General features: G+C 49.2%; 1 protein-coding gene across 4 annotated transcripts in view; it reads left to right on the top strand.

Annotated features, from left to right (window-relative positions):
• The window catches only part of MPZL1 (myelin protein zero like 1), a 135668-nt gene that overhangs the window by 26925 nt on the left and 90157 nt on the right, over positions 1-18586 (top strand). For all 4 annotated transcript variants that reach the window (XM_030203941.1, XM_030203942.1, XM_030203944.1 and 1 more), the window contains exon 2: positions 10367-10530. In XM_030203941.1, the coding sequence (XP_030059801.1) occupies positions 10367-10530 (164 nt within the window). The remainder of the gene's footprint in view (positions 1-10366; positions 10531-18586) is intronic.

Raw genomic sequence — 18586 nt, 5'->3', positions numbered from 1 at the left:
GATAAAGGTTATTCCAATAAAGTTATTTCCACTCTCCTGCAAGCCCGCAAGTGGTCCACTTCCATGGCTTATGCCAGGATTTGGTGCCTGTTTGAGTCTTGGTGTGCTTCCAGAGCCATTGTTCCAATGCGGGCTCCTGTCTCGCCGATTCTGGACTTTTTGCAGGAAGGTGTACAAAAAGGCTTGGCCTATAATTCAGCGTTGGCCTCCCTTCGTGGTAAGGTGGAAGGCGTGTCTTTGGCTGCTCACCCAGATGTGGCACGGTTTCTTAGAGGGGTGCTTCGGCTCCGACCTCCAGTGCGAGCACCCTGTCCAGCTTGGAACCTGGGGCTAGTTTTGAAAACCCTGCAGGCATCTCCTTTTGAGCCGCTTCGGCGAGCATCGGAGAAAGACTTGACACTGAAGGCCGTTTTTCTGGTGGCCATTACCTCGGCGAGACGGGTGTCAGAGCTCCAGGCGCTGTCCTGTAGAGACCCATTTCTGCAATTTTCAGAGTCCGGAGTCACGGTTCGGACCGTGCCTTCCTTTATGCCTAAGGTGGTTTCAGCCTTTCACTTAAACCAGCCTATTTTCTTGCCCTCTTTTTCAGAGGAAGAGTTTCCAGAATCTTTTGAGCAGCTGCACCTTTTGGATGTGCGCAGGACTGCTGCAGTATCTGCGAGTTACTAACTCTTTCAGGACTTCTGATCATCTGTTTGTTTTGCTATCCGGTTCTCGCAGAGGGTTTCCAGCGTCTAAAGCCACTATTGCCCGCTGGCTCAAAGAAGCTATCTTTTCAGCTTATCTGCTGGCCGGCAGGGTTCCGCCTGTTTAATGTGTTTAATGTGTTTAAGGCACATTCTGCTAGGGCGATTTCTTCCTCTTGGGCTGAAACTGGAGCACTTTCTCTTCAAGAGATATGCAGTGCAGCAACATGGGCTTCTAAGCTCTCCTTTGCCCGACATTACAGGCTGGATGTGGCTGCCAGGAGGGATGCGCGTTTTGGTGCACAAGTGCTAGCGCGTGGTGTGGCTTGTTCCCACCCTATCTAGGGATTGCTTTGTTACATCCCATACGTAATGGCTTCATCTGCTTGATGACAAGGAAGGGAAAATTAGGTTCTTACCTTGGTAATTTTCTTTCCTTTAGTCATAGCAGATGAAGCCATGAGCCCTCCCTGTATGATTGTCTGTATGCTGTGAATCTGTTTTTCAGGTTCTGTTCTAATTTCCTGAAGTTCCTTCCTTGGGAGAAAGTTGGAAAACAATCTTCAGGATTCATGTTCAGTTTAAATTTAGGAGGATGTGTTCATTCCCTCCAGCATGTTTTTTTTGGAGGATGTGTTGATTCTCTCCAGGAGATGCGTGTGTTCCCCTCCAGTTCTATAAATAGGAGGATGAGTTTATTCCCTCCAGGGGGATGTGCATTCCCTCCTTTATGAGTTCATGCCCTTGTGATGGGCCATCGTTCGCTGTGAGGAAAGCTCTTGTGATTCCCATTGCGGTTTGCCATACTGCTTTGGAAGCTTCAAATACTGAAGAGGCAGTGGAGCTAGCTGGCCAAGAGGGCACTGTGAAAGTTTGAGTGCTCTCTATCTCCCCTGCTGGTTGATGGACATAACCCATACGTAATGGCTTCATCTGCTATGACTAAAGGAAAGAAAATTACCAAGGTAAGAACCTAATTTTCCCATATCAGCAGTTCTTCCACTATATTGCCTCTCTGGATTCTGCAGCTTTGAGAGCCTAGCATACTGTTAAGGCTAGTTCACTTTTCCAGGGTGTGGGGGGAGAATCACTTTTTGGTATCTGCTGTTCATAAGTTATTTATCCCATTTTTTCCTGCTAAAGGAATGTCCATTTTGATTATTGCACCGAGTTTATCTCAATCAAGAACATTTGTTTAAAATGAGAGAGCTGAGATCTCCATTTTGTCAACAATGTCACCTGGATGTGACTAACCTGTTCCATTCCTTTTGGGATTACCTCCGATTCAGTCTTTTTGGCGCTCAGTCACCCGTTATCTGGGGACTTTATTGAACTTTTCTGTTCCCCTTTCACCGATATTGATATCCTCCTTGATCGGCATGAGATTTTTGTGCTGCAGGGTTAAAATGGATTTCGGTTAATTAGGAAAGCTATCCTTGTGGGCAAGAAAATTATCTTTGGAAGTCAGGAGATGTCCAGACTCCCATCTTTTTGGGCCTGGCATTAACAGATTTCGTGCTCTGATTTAGAGCTCAGTAGGGCTAGGGGTTCCCTTAAATGAAAACCTTTTGGGGGGGGGGGGGGAGGTCTGTTTGGGACGTGTACATACAGTCTTTATCTACCTACAGCTCGAAGTGGGATTCCTAATAGTCTGTGAAGACTTTCTAGGTGCTCCAGTGCAGACTATCCCCCCTCTTCCCCCCTTCTTTCTTTATAGGGGTTTCTGGGGTTTATATTGCTCTATAAGTAGTAGTAGTAGATCATAAGAGTACAGACAATCCTGATTTTGCATTGTCTTTCTGGGTTTTATTGTGGGAGTTTAGGTGAATAGTTGGGGTGGGAGTGGGTAATATTTGTAAAACTTTGTTGACTATTTACATTCTGCTTGTATATTGCCTATGTTACCGCTTTGGTCCTAATACAAATAATTTAAACATATATTATTACTCTTCCTCCTTCTCAGGTAACACGCACTCACACATAGAGGCTGGAAACAAGTCACATCCTACAACACCCTTATTTTTGTAATTATGTTGTTTCATTTTCTTTCTTTTAGACTCTACTGTAAAATGTCTGAACTACATAGCTTTCTTAATCTTTGCTGACACTAACAGCTCAGCCTTGGGAAGTCAGGGAACAGCCCACAAAGGGACCAAACCCATCCACTTTTGTTCCATTCGAATCCACACTTTAGCGGAGCAGCCATAATACACAACTGTGCAGCTTGATAATACAGGAAGAAATTTGGCACCACCATCCCACCTTGCTGTTTAGGATTAAACATTGCCTTTGCTCACATCCTGGGAGGATGTTTACTCCAGTTATAGTGAGACCTTTCTATGTAGGCATTAAAGAAATTCCTAAGTATCTTAAGAGGTAACGCCAGAAAGGTATAATGGGAGAAGCATCATCTTAATAGTATTTATTCTTCCCAGCCAAGAAACATTGAGACCCTCCCACCTATTAATCTATCCAAACAATTCATCCAGCTTGACAGGGAAGTTAGTGGCATAGAGATCCTGACTTTTGGAGGTTAACTCCACCCACAAATAACGTATGTGATGGGGAGCCCAGTGATTATGGATGCCTCCTTTGTAACAAATCAACTTCAAAAGGCCCACATAAGTACCTCAAATGCAGTAGACGGGGCAGAGCAAACAGATAAGTCTCGTATAACCAAGCGTGCATTGTGTGGACTGGACCCTGATGCAGCATAAGCGAACAAAGGGGGAAAAATGTGAAACATGCTGCATGTCAGCCAGCGAGCCTAATGTTTACAACAAGAAACAAAAACTAAGCGATACAAAGCTATAATGCTATAAGAGATAACAGCTAAGTAGTGTAACATTTGGATGTCAAGTAAAATATACATTAAAGCAGTAAAACAAGTTTAAATTTGGGCACCAAGTCATTACAGTGAGGAGGCAAGACAAGCTAAGAGTTGATTTCGCTCTTATGAAACAAGTTGCCACTGAGGTCTATGACTCTCTTAGCTTAAAAACCTGCTGTACTTCTGTTTTTTTTTTTTTTTAAATTATAAGACTCTGGGTTGTATGAAACGGTTATGTTTCCTCTGTGTTAAAGTGATATTAAGAAGTTCTGATTTTGTCATGTTAATTTTAAACCTGACAATGATCCTTCCTTGTCATCAGCAGCAGGTGAATCCATTACGAATGGGTTGTGTACACCTACCAGCAGGGGGAGATAGAGAACACTGAAAACCATAGTGCCTCCTGGATAGCTAGCTCCATCTGCCTCTCAGTATTCTCTATCTCCCAGCAGGGTTGGACACAGCTTATTCAGCTCCTTCAAGAATCTGCCTGGGGTGACTCCTGTGCTTTTGCCAGTTGTAGCAGGGGTGTTGTGGCTATTGCAGCTTCACTTTAAAGGCACATAGGTTAGCCCTTTCCCTGCCTTACCCTTCCCCCTAAGTGGATGCAGGCATATAGGTTTGCCCTGTCTCTGCCTTTCCCACTCTCTTCTATGTGGATGCAGGCACATTGGTTCATCCTTTCCCTGCCTTTCCCACGCTTTTGGACCTCTGGAGTGCCTCTGTAGCTGTTGCCTCTAACTTTCCTCACAGCGTTAAAAAAAAAAAACAAAACAAAAAAAAACCGCGACGCGCTTGTTAGCACTGCGATTCTGAGGCTATCTTCTGTCTGTGCAGTGTGACCAGAGCTCTGGGACTCGGTCTGTTCAGGTAAGAGCATCTTGTAGCTCATCCAGGGAGGGCCCGCGATCGGGGCGTTTTTGGCGCGAATCTGCCATTTTGAAATTTTCCGCCGTTTTCGGCAATGGCTACGGAGGTTATTAAGCGCTGTTCACGTTGTAGCAAGCACAGATCAGCAGCGGGGCTTTGTAAATCGTGCTCTTCAGACGTCAGGGCCGGCACGAGCATGGCAGCGGGTGCCATCTTGGATGTGCCGCATGGTCCGACCCCCGCAGGAGCGGAAGGGTCTGAGGCCAGAGGGGAGTCTCGGATGGAGGCTACCAGAGGAGCTGCTTGCCCCGGATTGGAACCGGGAGACCAGGGTGAGTCTTTCTCCCCTGCGTTTGTGTTGCTTTTACATTAAGTGTTCATGTTAAAGAGGACTCTGCCGCAGGTGTCTGACTCTGCGTTACTACCTGGTTCCCCTCCGGTGGAGGCCGGCCTGGGATTGCCGTCAGGCATTTTGTCCCCGGACAGTTGGCCGCAAGACAAGTGTAGAAGGGTAAATTCTCCTTCAGAGAGTGGCACACCTCCCTTTTCCCCCCCCGTGGTCGGGCTGTGGGGATTCTGAGGGGTCTGGCAGGCCTTCGTGGTCTGAGGAACCAGAGCAATGTGCCGGATTGCCACTGGATCTAGATGATCCCACCGCGGTTAGGATTTTCCACCGCGATGAGCTGCCAGCGTTTTTTCTGACGCCTTGTAGGCCCTCTCTATTGAAGACCCTGTGCTTGGCGAGGCCTCCTCTGGTAATCCGAGGATGGCAAGTACTAAGAAGCCTGCTCGAGCCTTTCATTTGCATGGCCCCATCCAAGAACTTATTTCGGCTCAATGGGCTGACCCCGAGGGGCCTTTGAAGGTTGCCAGGGCAATGGGGCACTTATACCCTCTTAGTGAGGAGCACTTGGCATGCTTGGCCGTGCCTAAAGTAGATGCCCTAGTCACTGCGGTGACGAAGAAGACTACCCTCCCAGTAGAGGGAGGGGTCGCCCTGAAGGACATGCAGGACCGACGGCTGGAATCAGCAATGAAGGTCCTTTGAAATTTCAGGCCTAGCCTTACGGGTGTCTGTGTGCAGTTGTTATGCTGCTCGAGCCTGCCTCGCTTGGTTACAATAGGCAGTGGAACAGCCCGCGGATGGGACGGAGTCCCTTGTGGAGGTGGCACCGCGGATGGAGTCGGCCTTGTCATTTTTGGAGGACGCCCTTTATGATCTGGTCAGAGCCTTGGCTAAACAGATGTCTGTGGCGGTGGCTGCTCGCTGCCTTCTATGGCTACGGCATTGGGCGGCTGACATGGCCTCTAAGCAAAGGTTGGTGAAGTTGCCCTTCCAGGGCCTTCTCCTTTTTGGTGAGGAGTTGGAGAAAATTGTCAAGGGCCTGGGGGATGCTAAATCTCAGCGGTTACCCGGGGATAGGTCGTGGCTTTCTTCCAAGGGTCAGGCGGTTCCCTCCTCTTACAGACCTTGCTTCCGTGAAGCTAGAAGGTACCGCCCGGGGCGTTCTGCTGGGGTTACTTCGCGTGCCCATTTTCAGCAGAGGAACTCCTTTAGCTCAGACAAACGCTCCGCAGCGGACGACTCAAGGCCTGGAGTTTATGGGCGACCCTCTCAATGATGGTACGCCGGCCCACTCCTCGACTCCTGCAGTTGGAGGACGTCTTTCTCGAGGAGTGGGTCAAGATTACCTCAGATCAGTGGGTTTTGGACCTGATCAGAGATGGCTACAGTTTGGAATTTACTGCACCGGTGAGAGATGTTTTTGGAGTCCCGATGCGGCACTGTCATCAAACGGGCGGCGGTAGAGGAGACCATGCAAGGCTTGTTGCACTTGGGAGCGGTGATCCCCGGTGCCTCCCGCCGAACGCGGCTGCGGTCGTTACTCCATTTATTTTGTGGTGCCGCGAAAAGGCGGGTCTTTTGGGCCCATTCTCGACTTGAAGAAAGTCAACGAGTCACTCAAAGTACGGCATTTCCACATGGAAACCCTGCGCTCCGTCATTGCGGCGGTTCAGCCAGGAGAGTTTCTCACATCTCTGGACCTGAAAGAAGCTTACTTGCACATCCCTATTTGGCCCCCACACCAACGGTTTCTCCGGTTTGCGGTGTTGGGAAAACACTTTCAGTTTTTTCAGGCCTTGCCTTTTGGCCTTGCCACAGCTCCCCGAACCTTTTCCAAGGTAATGGTGGTAGTAGCTGCTTTTCTCAGGCAAGAGGGTATCCGGGTTCACCTGTACCTCGACGACTGGCTCATCAGAGCGGACTCTGCAGAAGAGAGTAGTCATGTAACAGCCAGAGTGGTCTCAGTACTGCAATCTCTGGGCTGGGTCGGCAATATACCCAAAAGTCACCTGACCCCCTCTCAATCTCTAGAGTATTTGGGGGTTCGGCTCGACACGGCCTCGGGGTTGGGTTTTTTTTACCCGAGCAAAGGAGGTGCAAGCTTCAGACCCAGGTCCATCTGCTCCTGTGGATGCCTCGCCTGCGAGCTTGGGACATTGTTCAGCTCTTGAGGTCGATGATGGCCACCCTAGAAGTGGTGCCTTGGGCGAGAGCGCACATGAGACTGCTGCAGTGTTCCCTGCTACAACGTTGGGACTCCCATTTCCCAGGATTATCAGTGCAGACTCATTTGGCTCCCTGCGACCCGACTCAGCATGGAGTGGTGGCTCTCAGACAGCAAGCTGCGGCGAGGAATGCTGTTAGCGCTCCCCGACTGGTGCCTGGTGGTAACCGATGCCAGCCTGAAGGGCTGGGGAGCTCATTGTCAGGAGAGGCATGCCCAGGGTTTGTGGACACTCGAAGAACTGAAGTGGTCCATCAATCGCTTAGAGTTAAAAGCAATTTTCCAGGCGTTGCTGGCTTTTCAATCGACCTTGGAGGGATTGGCTGTCAGAGTGCTGTCGGACAATATGACAGCAGTGGCCTACATAAATCGTCAAGGCGGAACGCAGTGCAGAGCACTGGCCACGCAAGCTGCTCAGATTTGCCACTGGGCCGAGCTGCATCTATAGTTCCTGTCAGCAGCTCATATTGCATATTGCAGGTCAGAGCAACGTGCAAGCCGATTATCTAAGCAGACACCACATCGACCCAGCGGAGTGGGAGTTGGCAGACAAAGTTTTCCTTCAACTCTGTGCCAATTGGGGAACACCCGTAGAGGATCTGATGACGTCAAGCACAAATGCCAACGTCCCGTGCTTTTACAGCAGATGGAGAGATCCTCGTAGGATGCCTTGGTTCAACCCTGGCCTCTGGGCCTACTATATGTGTTCCCGCCTTGGCCCTTGATAGGGCGAGTACTCCTGCGAATTCGGCTGCACCAGGGAGTGGTGATTATCATTGCCCCGGATTGGCCCAGGCGGCCCTGGTATGCAGACCTCCGGCGGATGCTGGTGGAGGCTCCTATTCCTTTGCCTCTGGTACCGAACCTGTTGACGCAGGGCCCAGTAACCATGGAGGATCCCTGCCGTTTTGGTCTTACGGCATGGCTATTGAGAGGGCGCAATTGAGAGACAAGGGCTGTTCTAACAAGGTCATCTCCACTCTCTTGCAGGCCCGCAAGCAGTCCACTTCCGTTGCGTATGCCCGGATTTGGCGCCAGTTTTTGAGGCCTGGTGTGTTCCAAAGGTGATCACACCCATGCGGGCTTCTGTCTCGCCGATTCTTGACTTTTTGCAGGATGGTGTACAAAAAGGCTTGGCCTATAATTCCCTGCGGGTGCAAGTGGCAGCATTGGCATGCTTTCGTGGGAAGGTCTCTGGCCTCTCCTTAGCTACGCATCCAGACATTGCATGGTTTCTTAGAGGCAGTCTTCTTGGTGGCCATCACATCAGCGAGACGGGTGTCTGAGCTCCAGGCGCTGTCCTGTCGAGACCAATTTGTGCAATTTTCGGAGTCCGGAGTAACGGTACATACTGTGCCTTCCTTCCTGCCTAAGGTGGTTTCAGCGTTTCACCTAAACCAGCCTATTTTTCTGCCCTTCTTTTCTAGGGAGGAGGTTCCAGAATCCTTTGGGCAGTTGCATCTTTTGGACGTGCGCAGGACTCTGTTGCAGTACCTGCGAATGACCAATGTTTTCAGGACCTCTGATCACCTTTTTGTATTGTTGTCAGGTCCTCGCAGAGGGTCTCCAGCATCTAAAGCCACTATAGCCCGTTGGCGTAAGGAAGCCATTTTTCTGCATATCTGCTTTCTGGCCGGCCTCCGCCTGACGCCTTTAAGGCACATTCCACAACAGCGATTTCCTCCTCTTGGGCTGAGACGGGCGCACTCTCTCTTCAAGAGATATGTAGTGCAGCTACTTGGGCTTCTAAGCTCTCTTTTGCCAGTCATTACAGGCTGGATGTGGTGGCCAGGAGGGACGCGCTTTTTGGAGCACAAGTGCTTGCGCGTGGTGTGGCTTGTTCCCGCCCTATCTAGGGATTGCTTTGATACATACCATTCGTAATGGATTCATCTGCTGCTGATGACAAGAAAGTAATTTTCTTTCCTTTAGTCACAGCAGATGAATCCATGATCCCTCCCTGATTTGACTCTGTTTTGTGTTCATTTTTTCCTGCAGACATGTTCCCTCATTGGGAGAAGTTGGAAAACAGTCTTCAGGATTTCTGTTCTACTACAGGAGGTTGAGTTCGTCCCTCTTTTGTGTTGTTGCTCCTGTTCTGGGGCGTTCGTTCGCTGTGAGGAAAGTTCATGTTATGCTACTTTGCGGTTTAACACTGCTTTGGAAGCTTCAAATACTTGAGAGGCAGATGGAGCTAGCCTTCCAGGAGGCACTATGGGTTTCAGTGTTCTCTATCTCCCCCTGCTGGTAGGTGGACACAACCCATTCGTAATGGATTCATCTGCTGTGACTAGAGGAAAGAAAATTACCAAGGTAAGAACCTAATTTTCCCATAGTGCCGCAGCTCCCCTTCTAAATATAGTAAGGATTGCAGTGGATCAGTTAAGGAAAATATTGTCAGCAAAAAGTTGTAACTTATATTCTTCCCCTCTCCACTTCAAGCCACCAATATTGGGATGTTGACGTATTGATTGCGCTAAGGGCTCTATTACCATAACAGACAATAATGGGGATAGGGAGCATCCCTGGCGAGTCCACCTGTGTAAAGAAAAGGTTATTATATATGTACCATTTATTTTAATGCAAGCTTCAAAATGGACATAAATCTGAGCCAACCAAATAAGAAAGCAATTGGCAAACCCCATTTTACACATTATTGCAAAAAAAATAAAAAGGGTCAATGGACCCTGTCAAATGTCTTTTCAGTGTCGTGACAGGAGTACCATTGGAGTTTGAGTGAGGTGAGCTTGCAGGATAAGATGGACGGCCCTGCGAATATTGTCATGCGTTTGTCCAAGCACAAACCCAGATTGGTCTTCATGAATCAGGGAAGGTAATGCATATTGGACTCGCCTGGCCAATATTTTGGTAAAAATGTTATAATCTGTGGGTAAAAGGGATATAGGCCTGTAGGAGGCACAAAGCAAAAGATCTTTCCCACTCTTGGGGAGAACCGTGATGGCTGCTAGCTTCCATGAACCTGGCAGATGTCCCCGGGATTCCAGAAAATTAAAAGCACGTAGAAGTAATGGAGCCAAATGTTTCCCAAGACACTTATAGTACTTATTAGTGAACTCATCGGGTCCGGGGGCCTTATTGGTATGCAAGTGTTTAATTGCCCATGTGATTTCTTCCAACTCAATTGAACAAGACAGTGTTGTTCTTATGGACAGAAATCTTTGGAATATTAAGAGTGGACAAATAAAATTGCATATTCTCAGTCGGAGAGATATCCAAGGCAGTGGATATAAGTATGTGCTGTAGCAGTATGAGAGAAATTAATCCCCAGCTTGGCTTGGCCTGATTTTCTGTTTCACTGCTCTAGTGCATGTGGTTAGGCAGTTTGGAAGCTGTGCTATGGTTTCTGCACTTCTTTTTCGATTTGTTCACACAGCACCTGTTTTTTGCAGTGTTCACAGTGAAGGCAATTGAGGTATACACACCAAAGGAGCTCATAGTGGAGAATGGGACACAAGCAAAGCTTCCCTGCACCTTCAAGACATCGGAGGTGGTGAGCAGTTCCACTGCAGTCACCTGGATTTTTAAGCCGGAGGGTGGAGGACGTTCTTTCACAGTAAGAGCTTCTGTTTTCATTTGCTTTACCTGGCATCATTCAGATGTAGACATTTGTGTGCTTGGGATTTTTTTTTAAATCTAAATATTAGCTGCCTTATGCGTAATATTTTTATTTATTGAATTTGTATCCCACATTTTCCCACCTATTTGCAGGCTCAATGTGGCTTACAGAGTTTTGTTATGACATAGTCATTACAAGATGTCGGTTACAATTCGTAGTGTACAAAGATGAAGAAAGGGTAGTGAGAAGGAGGGTTTTAGACAGGATAGTATAGAGGTGGACTTTAATAGCTGGGTGGGCTGGTAGGTATTTCTGTAAGGTTATGGGTTCTCTTTGTAGGCCTTGTTGAAGAGATTGTCTTCAAAGATTTCCAAAAGTTAGTTATTTCATCAATAGTTTGCAGGGCTATAGGTAATGCATTCCACAACTGTGTGCTCATGTAAGAGAAGGTGGTGGCATGTACCAGCTTGTATTTTAGTCCTTTACAGCTGGGAAAGTGCAGATTGAGAAATCTGCGAGCTGATCTTATGGCGTTTCTGGGAGGCAGGTCCACAAGGTTTAGCATGTATGTTGGGGCGTCTGCGTGAATGATTTTATGTACAATCGTGCAGATCTTGAACGTAATGCATTCCTTGAGTGGGAGCCAGTGAAGCTTCTCTCTTAGGGGTTTTGCACTTTCATATTTAGTTTTTCAAAATATGAGTCTGGCGGCGGTATTCTGGGCTATTTGGAGTTTTTTGATGGTCTGTTCTTTGCAGCCAGTGTACAGTGTGTTGCAGTAGTCCAGATGACTTATTATCATTGACTGTACCAGGGTGCGGAAGATGAGATGCTGCAAGCTTTTTATTAAAAAGAGTAAGCACCCCAGCCTTCCAGTTCCACCGCCAGGTATTCTACTATTTTGCCCACCCACCATTTCTGAAATTTATGTTCCACAGATGAAAGATGAGTTTCCTGCAGCAAAGTGATATCAACCTGCTGTCTATGAAGCGTTTGAAGTTACTACTACTACTTATCATTTCTATAGCGCTACTAGACATACACAGCGCTGTACACTAGACATAAAAAGACAGTCTCTGCTCGACAGAGCACAATCTAATTAGGACAGACAAACAGGTCAAATAAGACATAAAGGAATTACTAAGGTGGGAATGATAAAATATGGGTACTGAACAAGTGAGTAAGGGTTAGGAGTGAAAAGCAGCATCAAAAAGGTGGCATTTTAAGCCTAGATTTGAAGACAGCCAGAGATGAAGCTTGACATACCAGCTCAGGAAGTCTATTCCAGGCATATGGTGCAGCACGATAAAAGGAACGGGATTTGGAGTTAGCGGTGGAGGAGAAGGGTGCAAATAAGAGAGATTTACCCAGTGAATGGAGTTCCTGGAGAGGAGTATAGGGAGAGAAGAGTGGAGAAATACTGAGGAGCTGCAGAGTGATATATAATTAGCTATTCTCCAGGATATCCTGAATAAGTATGGGTGTATCCAAATGTATCTTATATATCTATTGTGAATATCCTGGAAATTAAACTGACTGTGAGGTCAATAAGACACATTTGGGAAATCTTTTTGCAGGGTGAGTTTTGGATCCAATGGGTGGCGACAAAACTGCAAAAAGCTGTTGAGCAGGAGGAATTCAGCTGTAATTTAGAAAACGAAGGGACAACCAGAATGATAACTGAGAGCACTATTCAAGAGAAGGTACAGGAAAAGCATTGAGGAAAGGGAAAGGCTGGTTGTTCGGTACATGGTCTTAGCGAGTCACTTTATGAAGAAGCTTGATAGCTATATTCTGTATTAGTTGTAGATGTGCATTCTAAGCAGATGGGCAGCCAGTGTTGTACTGAAGGTAACAGGGCCGGTCTTAGGCAGGGGCGGTTGCACAGGGCCTCGTGCTTCCAGGGGCCCTGCGGCGTTCCCTCCTGCTCCTTTTTTTTTTTTTTTTTAAATTATGTTTATTAGCATCAGTGCAGTACATGCATGTGTTCTGTTCAGTTATATACAAAAAACACCATTGCTATGAACAACATTTATATTCTGAATAAAGATGTACATGTCCCCTCCATCACTCATGACGACACTGACTTTTTTTATTTTTTTACCCCTCCCAACTGTACCCACCTCCCCCCTTCAAGACCCTATATACTGTACCATTCAAAGAAAAAAGAGCAACACCCAAACGTATCCCTCCTACCCTGCCCGCCCCTCCAGGCCCCCCTACCCTTCCTCCCTCCCTACCCGTCTGCAAGTGAAATTATTCCACCCCCTGAATCAGTATGTGATATCAAATCTTCAAGCTTCTGCCACAATTGTGCATATTGCCTGTTATCTATGTGTGGGGAATGTTTATATAATAACTTCTCATGCTGTGCCAATTCTAGTATTTTGTTCAACCAGCATTGATACAGCACCGGTTCCACGCTAGTCCAAAACTGCAGTATAACATTTTTAGCTACCAGTTTAGTCATATACAAAAATCTCCTTTGTGGTTGAGAAAGCCCCTGCTCAATCAGGTCTGTCTGATCTCCCAACATTAAGGATTGGGAAGACCAATCTACTGTGGTTTGAAGCACCTTATTTTGTATCTTAAAGATCTCATTCCACAGATTCAGTTTGGGACATTCCAGAAAAGTGTGTAAATAGGTACCCACACTGGCCTGACACTTGGTACATTTATCCGAGTCCCATAATTTCATTATTGTCCCTTTCTCTCTGGTGATATATGTCCTATGTAGCCATTCCGCAGATTTAACCATTTCAGCTAAGATCACAAAAAGAGCATTAAATTGGGTCTGAGTATACTGCGTGCCCAAGTCCCTGTTTCATCTAGAAACCGCATTATCCTCTCGCATTGCTGGTATAGTCAGCTTCAGCATCTTGTACCAGTTAGATAACTTATTTCCTTCCGGGGGCAGACCTAGTATCATCTTATCCAGAGTACCATATGACCATTGATCCCCATACTTCCCCCACACCGTTTGCCAGTAGTGCCGGGCTTGCATATATTGTAACATATGACTATTGGAGACCCCCCCATCTCTCTTTCACCTGTGCAAAAGATAAAAAAGTATTACTGTTTGGAGATACCAAATCCCCCCCATGTTGCACACCCATTTTTTGCCCAGCTCCTAAATATTGAGGGTCCCATGCCTGCCGGGAAATCCACTAATCCCACCATCTTTAGGAAGGGTGATGCCAGCGGGCTTTTTGCTTGCCTATTTCTCCACCATTTCCAGGCTGAGCGTATTGGAGTCAGGAAGCTACACTGTCTGTTTGTAATTGTGCCCAACCCTGGAGGCATGTGCAGTAAGTTTATAAATGTGTGTGGGGAACACCAGCCTTCCCACCACTGTGTCGGCGTAAATTTTGCCCGTCCACCAATACCCTCAAAGATGAAACGCATTAGGGCTGCCACATTGTACATACGAATATCAGGTAAATGGAGCCCCCCCTTCTCCTTGTTGCGTATCAGCACACAGTGTCCTGGTCTAGCCCTCTTTTGCCTCCATATAAAGGATCGAATGGTTGATCTGAAGGACCTTTCATCCTGCCTCTTAATCCATATGGGCATTGCTTGAATTGGGTATAATAATTTCGGCAGCAAGACCATCTTAACCAAAGCTATTCTCCCATACAGGGAGAGCGGAAGGTCTTTCCATCTCCCGCAGAGTTGTTTGATCTTATCTATATGGTCCAGTATGTTTTTCTTGTACACCACCTGTACATTAGTGCTCAAATGTATGCCTAAATATCGCATAGACTGTTTCACTGATGGGATAGGAAAGTTCCCATGCCCTGCACTGTGCGAACCACCTGATAATAAGAGTAGTTCCGATTTATCACAGTTTACTTTCAGGCCTGAAATACCTCAGAAGTCCTTTACTAAAAGGAGTGCCTGGTCCAGGTGAGTGGAAGCATCCTGCAAGTAAAGCAAGATATCATCCGCGAATAAATTTATTTCCATATCATCAAGCTGATCAATCCATAGACTGGTGGGTTGTGTCCATCTACCAGCAGGTGGAGATAGAGAGCAAACTTTTGCCTCCCTATATGTGGTCATGTGCTGCCGGAAACTCCTCAGTATGTTCTCTATCTCAGCAGGTGGTGGTCACACACAGCAGCAGCTCTGGCTAGGCCTCCAAGCCTAATCCTTAGGTTTTGTTGAGGCCTGGGGTTGAGGGCTCTTTTGAGCAAGTGCAAACCTGGTGGTGCCAGGTCCCTCCTTTTCTCCCCCCTCCCGCTGGCTCCGTTTAAAAAAAAAAAAAAAAAAAAAAAATTTTAAACGTCTTTAAAGGCGTTTAATTCGACGTTTCTTTAAACGTTCATTGCAGCTACTCACTGGGACACCAGTTCGTTACAGCTCGGAGCGGCAAGCAGGTAATTTTACCTTTTTATAGCGGGCAGGGGGTTCCCCGATTCTTCTCCTCGTGGCATATGGCGTCGGAGGGCGAGGGCGCAAAGGGTCGCTCCCCGGATCGCTGGAGCGCTTCTAGAGGGGATGCGGGGGTTTTACAACCTGATTCGCCCTTGATGGGTGACAGTTTAGTGACCGATGAATGTCCCGGTCGTTCCTCCGGCGTGGCGTTTTTTTCCCGCCATAAACGCCCATCCCCCGCTCCTCGCCTCCGCCATCTTGGCCGGCCACGCGGCTCGGACGGCTTCTTCGTGGGCCGCCCTTGAGGTTGGAGACATTAATGCCATGAACGCCCTTAATTTGGGTGACGGCACAAAGCGGCTAAAGTTAAGCGCCGTTCTTCCCGCGCGGCTCCTTCGCGGAGTTTCGCGCCGGACGCCATTTTGGATGCGCAGCATGTCTCTCCCCCGCTATTGCGAGCGCCGGTTGAGAGTGCGTCTAGGGCTGTTGCCCAGGCTGCGGAAGTGCACAGTCTGGGGGGTTTCTCCCCCGAGTTTGTTTTGCTGCTGCATCAGGCTTTCCTCATGCAAAACGCTGCCCCTGCTCCCTCTTCTGATAAAGAGGTTGAGGTTCCCAGAGGTAAACGCCCTCGGGTTGATTTCCAGGCCTTGGAGGACTTTGTCTCCTCCGATGTAGATGAGGGCAGCGTGTCTGAGGTCTCCCAACGGTCCTTTGCGGATTCCTTGGAGGAGATAGATCCCCGCTCGGATGGAGCGGATGACCCCTCTGCAGCGCGGCTTTTTAGCCCAGAGGATTTGCCCAACCTGTTGTTACAGGCCATGGACACTTTGAAGATTTCCTCTCCGGAGGACGTCTCTCCCTCAGCCCCTGTTGGCTCTGCCATTATGCTGGGGACGAAGCGCCCGCCTAGATCCTTCCACGTGCATGATGCCATGCACACCTTAATTGCGGCTCAATGGGATGTCCCGGAAACGAGCCTTAAAGTGGCTAGGGCTATGTCCCGCCTCTATCCTTTGGCTGTGAGTGAACGTGAGGCCTATCTGTGGCCTACCGTGGATTCTTTAATCACTGCGGTGACTAAGAAAACGGCGTTGCCGGTGGAAGGTGGCACGGCCCTAAAGGACGCCCAAGACAGAAGATTGGAGGCGGCCTTAAGGTCGTCCTTTGAGGCAGCTGCTTTAAGTTTGCAGGCCTCAGTTTGCGGCTCCTATGTGGCCAGGGCGTGCCTGACTATGGTGCAGCGGGCTTCCCCCTCGGATCTTTCCTTGAGGGCTGATTGGCCGGCCCTGGAATCGGGCTTAGCCTATTTGGCAGACTTGCTGTATGATGTCTTGAGAGCCTCAGCTAAAGACATGGCTCAGATAGTCTCTGCGCGGCGGTGGCTTTGGCTGAAACATTGGTCTGCTGACCACGCCTCTAAATCCCGCCTGGCTAGATTGCCTTTTAAAGGCAAGCTGCTCTTTGGGGTCGAGCTGGACAAAATCGTGACCGATCTCGGCACGTCTAAGGGCAAGAAATTACCAGAGGTCAGGGCTCGGGCTAGTACTCGTCCCGGTACCTCCAGAGGACGGTTGCTGGAAGCCCGTCGGTACCGCCCGGGCAAGTCGGGTTCCTCTGCCCCCTCTTCCTTCAAGAGGAATTTCTCCCCCAAGCAGCATTCCTTTCGCAGAGACCGCCGTCCCGGAGGTGCTCCCTCCGGTCCTCCCCCAGGGTCTCGTACCCAATGACGGGGCCTTGGTCCACGCCCCAGTGCAGATTGGAGGACGGCTGTCCTCGTTTCTGGGCGAGTGGACCACTATAACTTCAGACGCGTGGGTGCTGGAAGTCATCAGAGACGGCTACAAGCTAGAGTTCTGCCAACCCTTAAGAGACGGGTTAGTACTCTCTCCCTGCAAGTCTCCGGTCAAGCTGTGGCAGTGCAGCAGACCTTGGACAACCTGATCCGCCTGGGTGCGGTCGTTCCGGTGCCAAAAAATCAGATTGGCAAGGGACGTTACTCCATTTACTTTGTGGTTCCAAAGAAAGGAGGTTCTGTCCGGCCTATCCTCGACCTCAAAGGGGTCATTCGGGCCTGGAAAGTGAGGCACTTTCGCATGGAGACTCTCCGCTCTGTTATAGCGGCAGTGAAGGCAGGAGAGTTCTTGGCTTCCTTGGACATCAAGGAAGCGTACCTGCATATTCCCATCTGGCCTCCTCTCCAACGCTTTCTGCGTTTTACAGTCCTGAGACGACACTTCCAGTTCAGAGCCCTCCCTTTCGGGTTGGCTACTGCTCCGCGGACCTTTTCCAAAGTAATGGGGGTCATAGCGGCCTTCCTGCTAAAGGAAGGAGTACAAGTCCATCCTTATCTGGACGACTGGTTGATCCGAGCCCCCTCTTATGCAGAGTGCGGCAAAGCTATGGACCGGGTAGTTGCTCTTGTGAGCTCCCTGGGATGGATCATCAACTGGAAGAAGAAGAGCCAGCTGCGCCCGACTCAGTCCCTGGAGTATCTGGGAGTTCGATTCGACACCCAAGTGGGCAGAGTGTTCCTGCCAGACAATCGGATTGTCAAGCTTCAGGCTCAGGTGGACTAGTTACTAGTAGCCTCTCCTATTCGGGCTTGGGACTACGTGCAGCTGTTGGGCTCTATGACGGCCACGATGGAAGTAGTGCCCTGGGCCAGGGCTCATATGAGACCACTACAGCTATCTCTGCTGCTGCGCTGGACTCCGATGTCGGAGGATTATGCCGTGCGCCTTCCCGTGGACCCAGCAGTGCGCAAGGCGCTGAGCTGGTGGACGCAGACAGACAAGTTGTCTGCAGGATTGCCTCTGGTGACCCCGGAGTGGATTGTCGTCACGACAGACGCCTCTTTGATGGGCTGGGGAGCCCACTGCTTGGGAAGGACAGCGCAGGGGCTCTAGTCTCCTGCAGAGGCAAGTGGTCTATCAACCTCCTGGAACTCAGAGCCATTCGGTTGGTGTTATTGGAGTTCATTCCGGTACTGGTGTTGTAGCCTGTACGGGTCCTGTCGGACAGTGCCACGGCTGTGGCCTATATCAACCGCCAGGGAGGTACCAAGAGCGCCCCTCTAGCCAAGGAGGCTATGAGTCTTTGCCAGTGGGCGGAAGCGAACCTGGAGCAGCTTTCAGCGGCCCACATTGCCGGAGTCATGAATGTCAAGGCGGACTTTCTCAGTCGCCATACCTTGGAGCCCGGAGAGTGGCAACTATCTGCTCAGGCGTTCTTGGACATCACGAAGCGCTGGGGCCAGCCGAGCCTAGATCTGATGGCGTCATCGGCCAATTGCCAAGTGCCGCGCTTTTTCAGCAGAGGACGGGACCCTCGATCCCTGGGAGTAGATGCTCTTCTCCAACAGTGGCCGACACATGAGCTCCTCTATGTGTTCCCGCCCTGGCCCATGTTGGGCAGGGTGCTAGACCGGGTGGCAAAGCATCCCGGCAGGGTAATCCTGGTGGGTCCGGATTGGCCCAGACGTCCCTGGTATGCGGACTTGATCAGGCTCTCAGTCGACGATCCTCTGCGGCTGTCAGTGGAGCAGGGCCTGTTACATCAGGGTCCCGTGGTGATGGAGGATCCCTCTCCCTTTGGTCTTACGGCCTGGCTATTGAGCGGCAGCGTCTGAGGAAGAAGGGCTTCTCAGACAAGGTCATCGCCACTATGCTGAGAGCGA

This window comes from Microcaecilia unicolor, chromosome 5 (assembly GCF_901765095.1).
Source record: "Microcaecilia unicolor chromosome 5, aMicUni1.1, whole genome shotgun sequence".
Classification (NCBI taxonomy): Eukaryota; Metazoa; Chordata; class Amphibia; order Gymnophiona; family Siphonopidae; genus Microcaecilia; species Microcaecilia unicolor.
The sequence above is the reverse complement of the archived record's forward strand: the minus strand, read 5'-3'. Positions and strand labels throughout refer to the sequence as shown.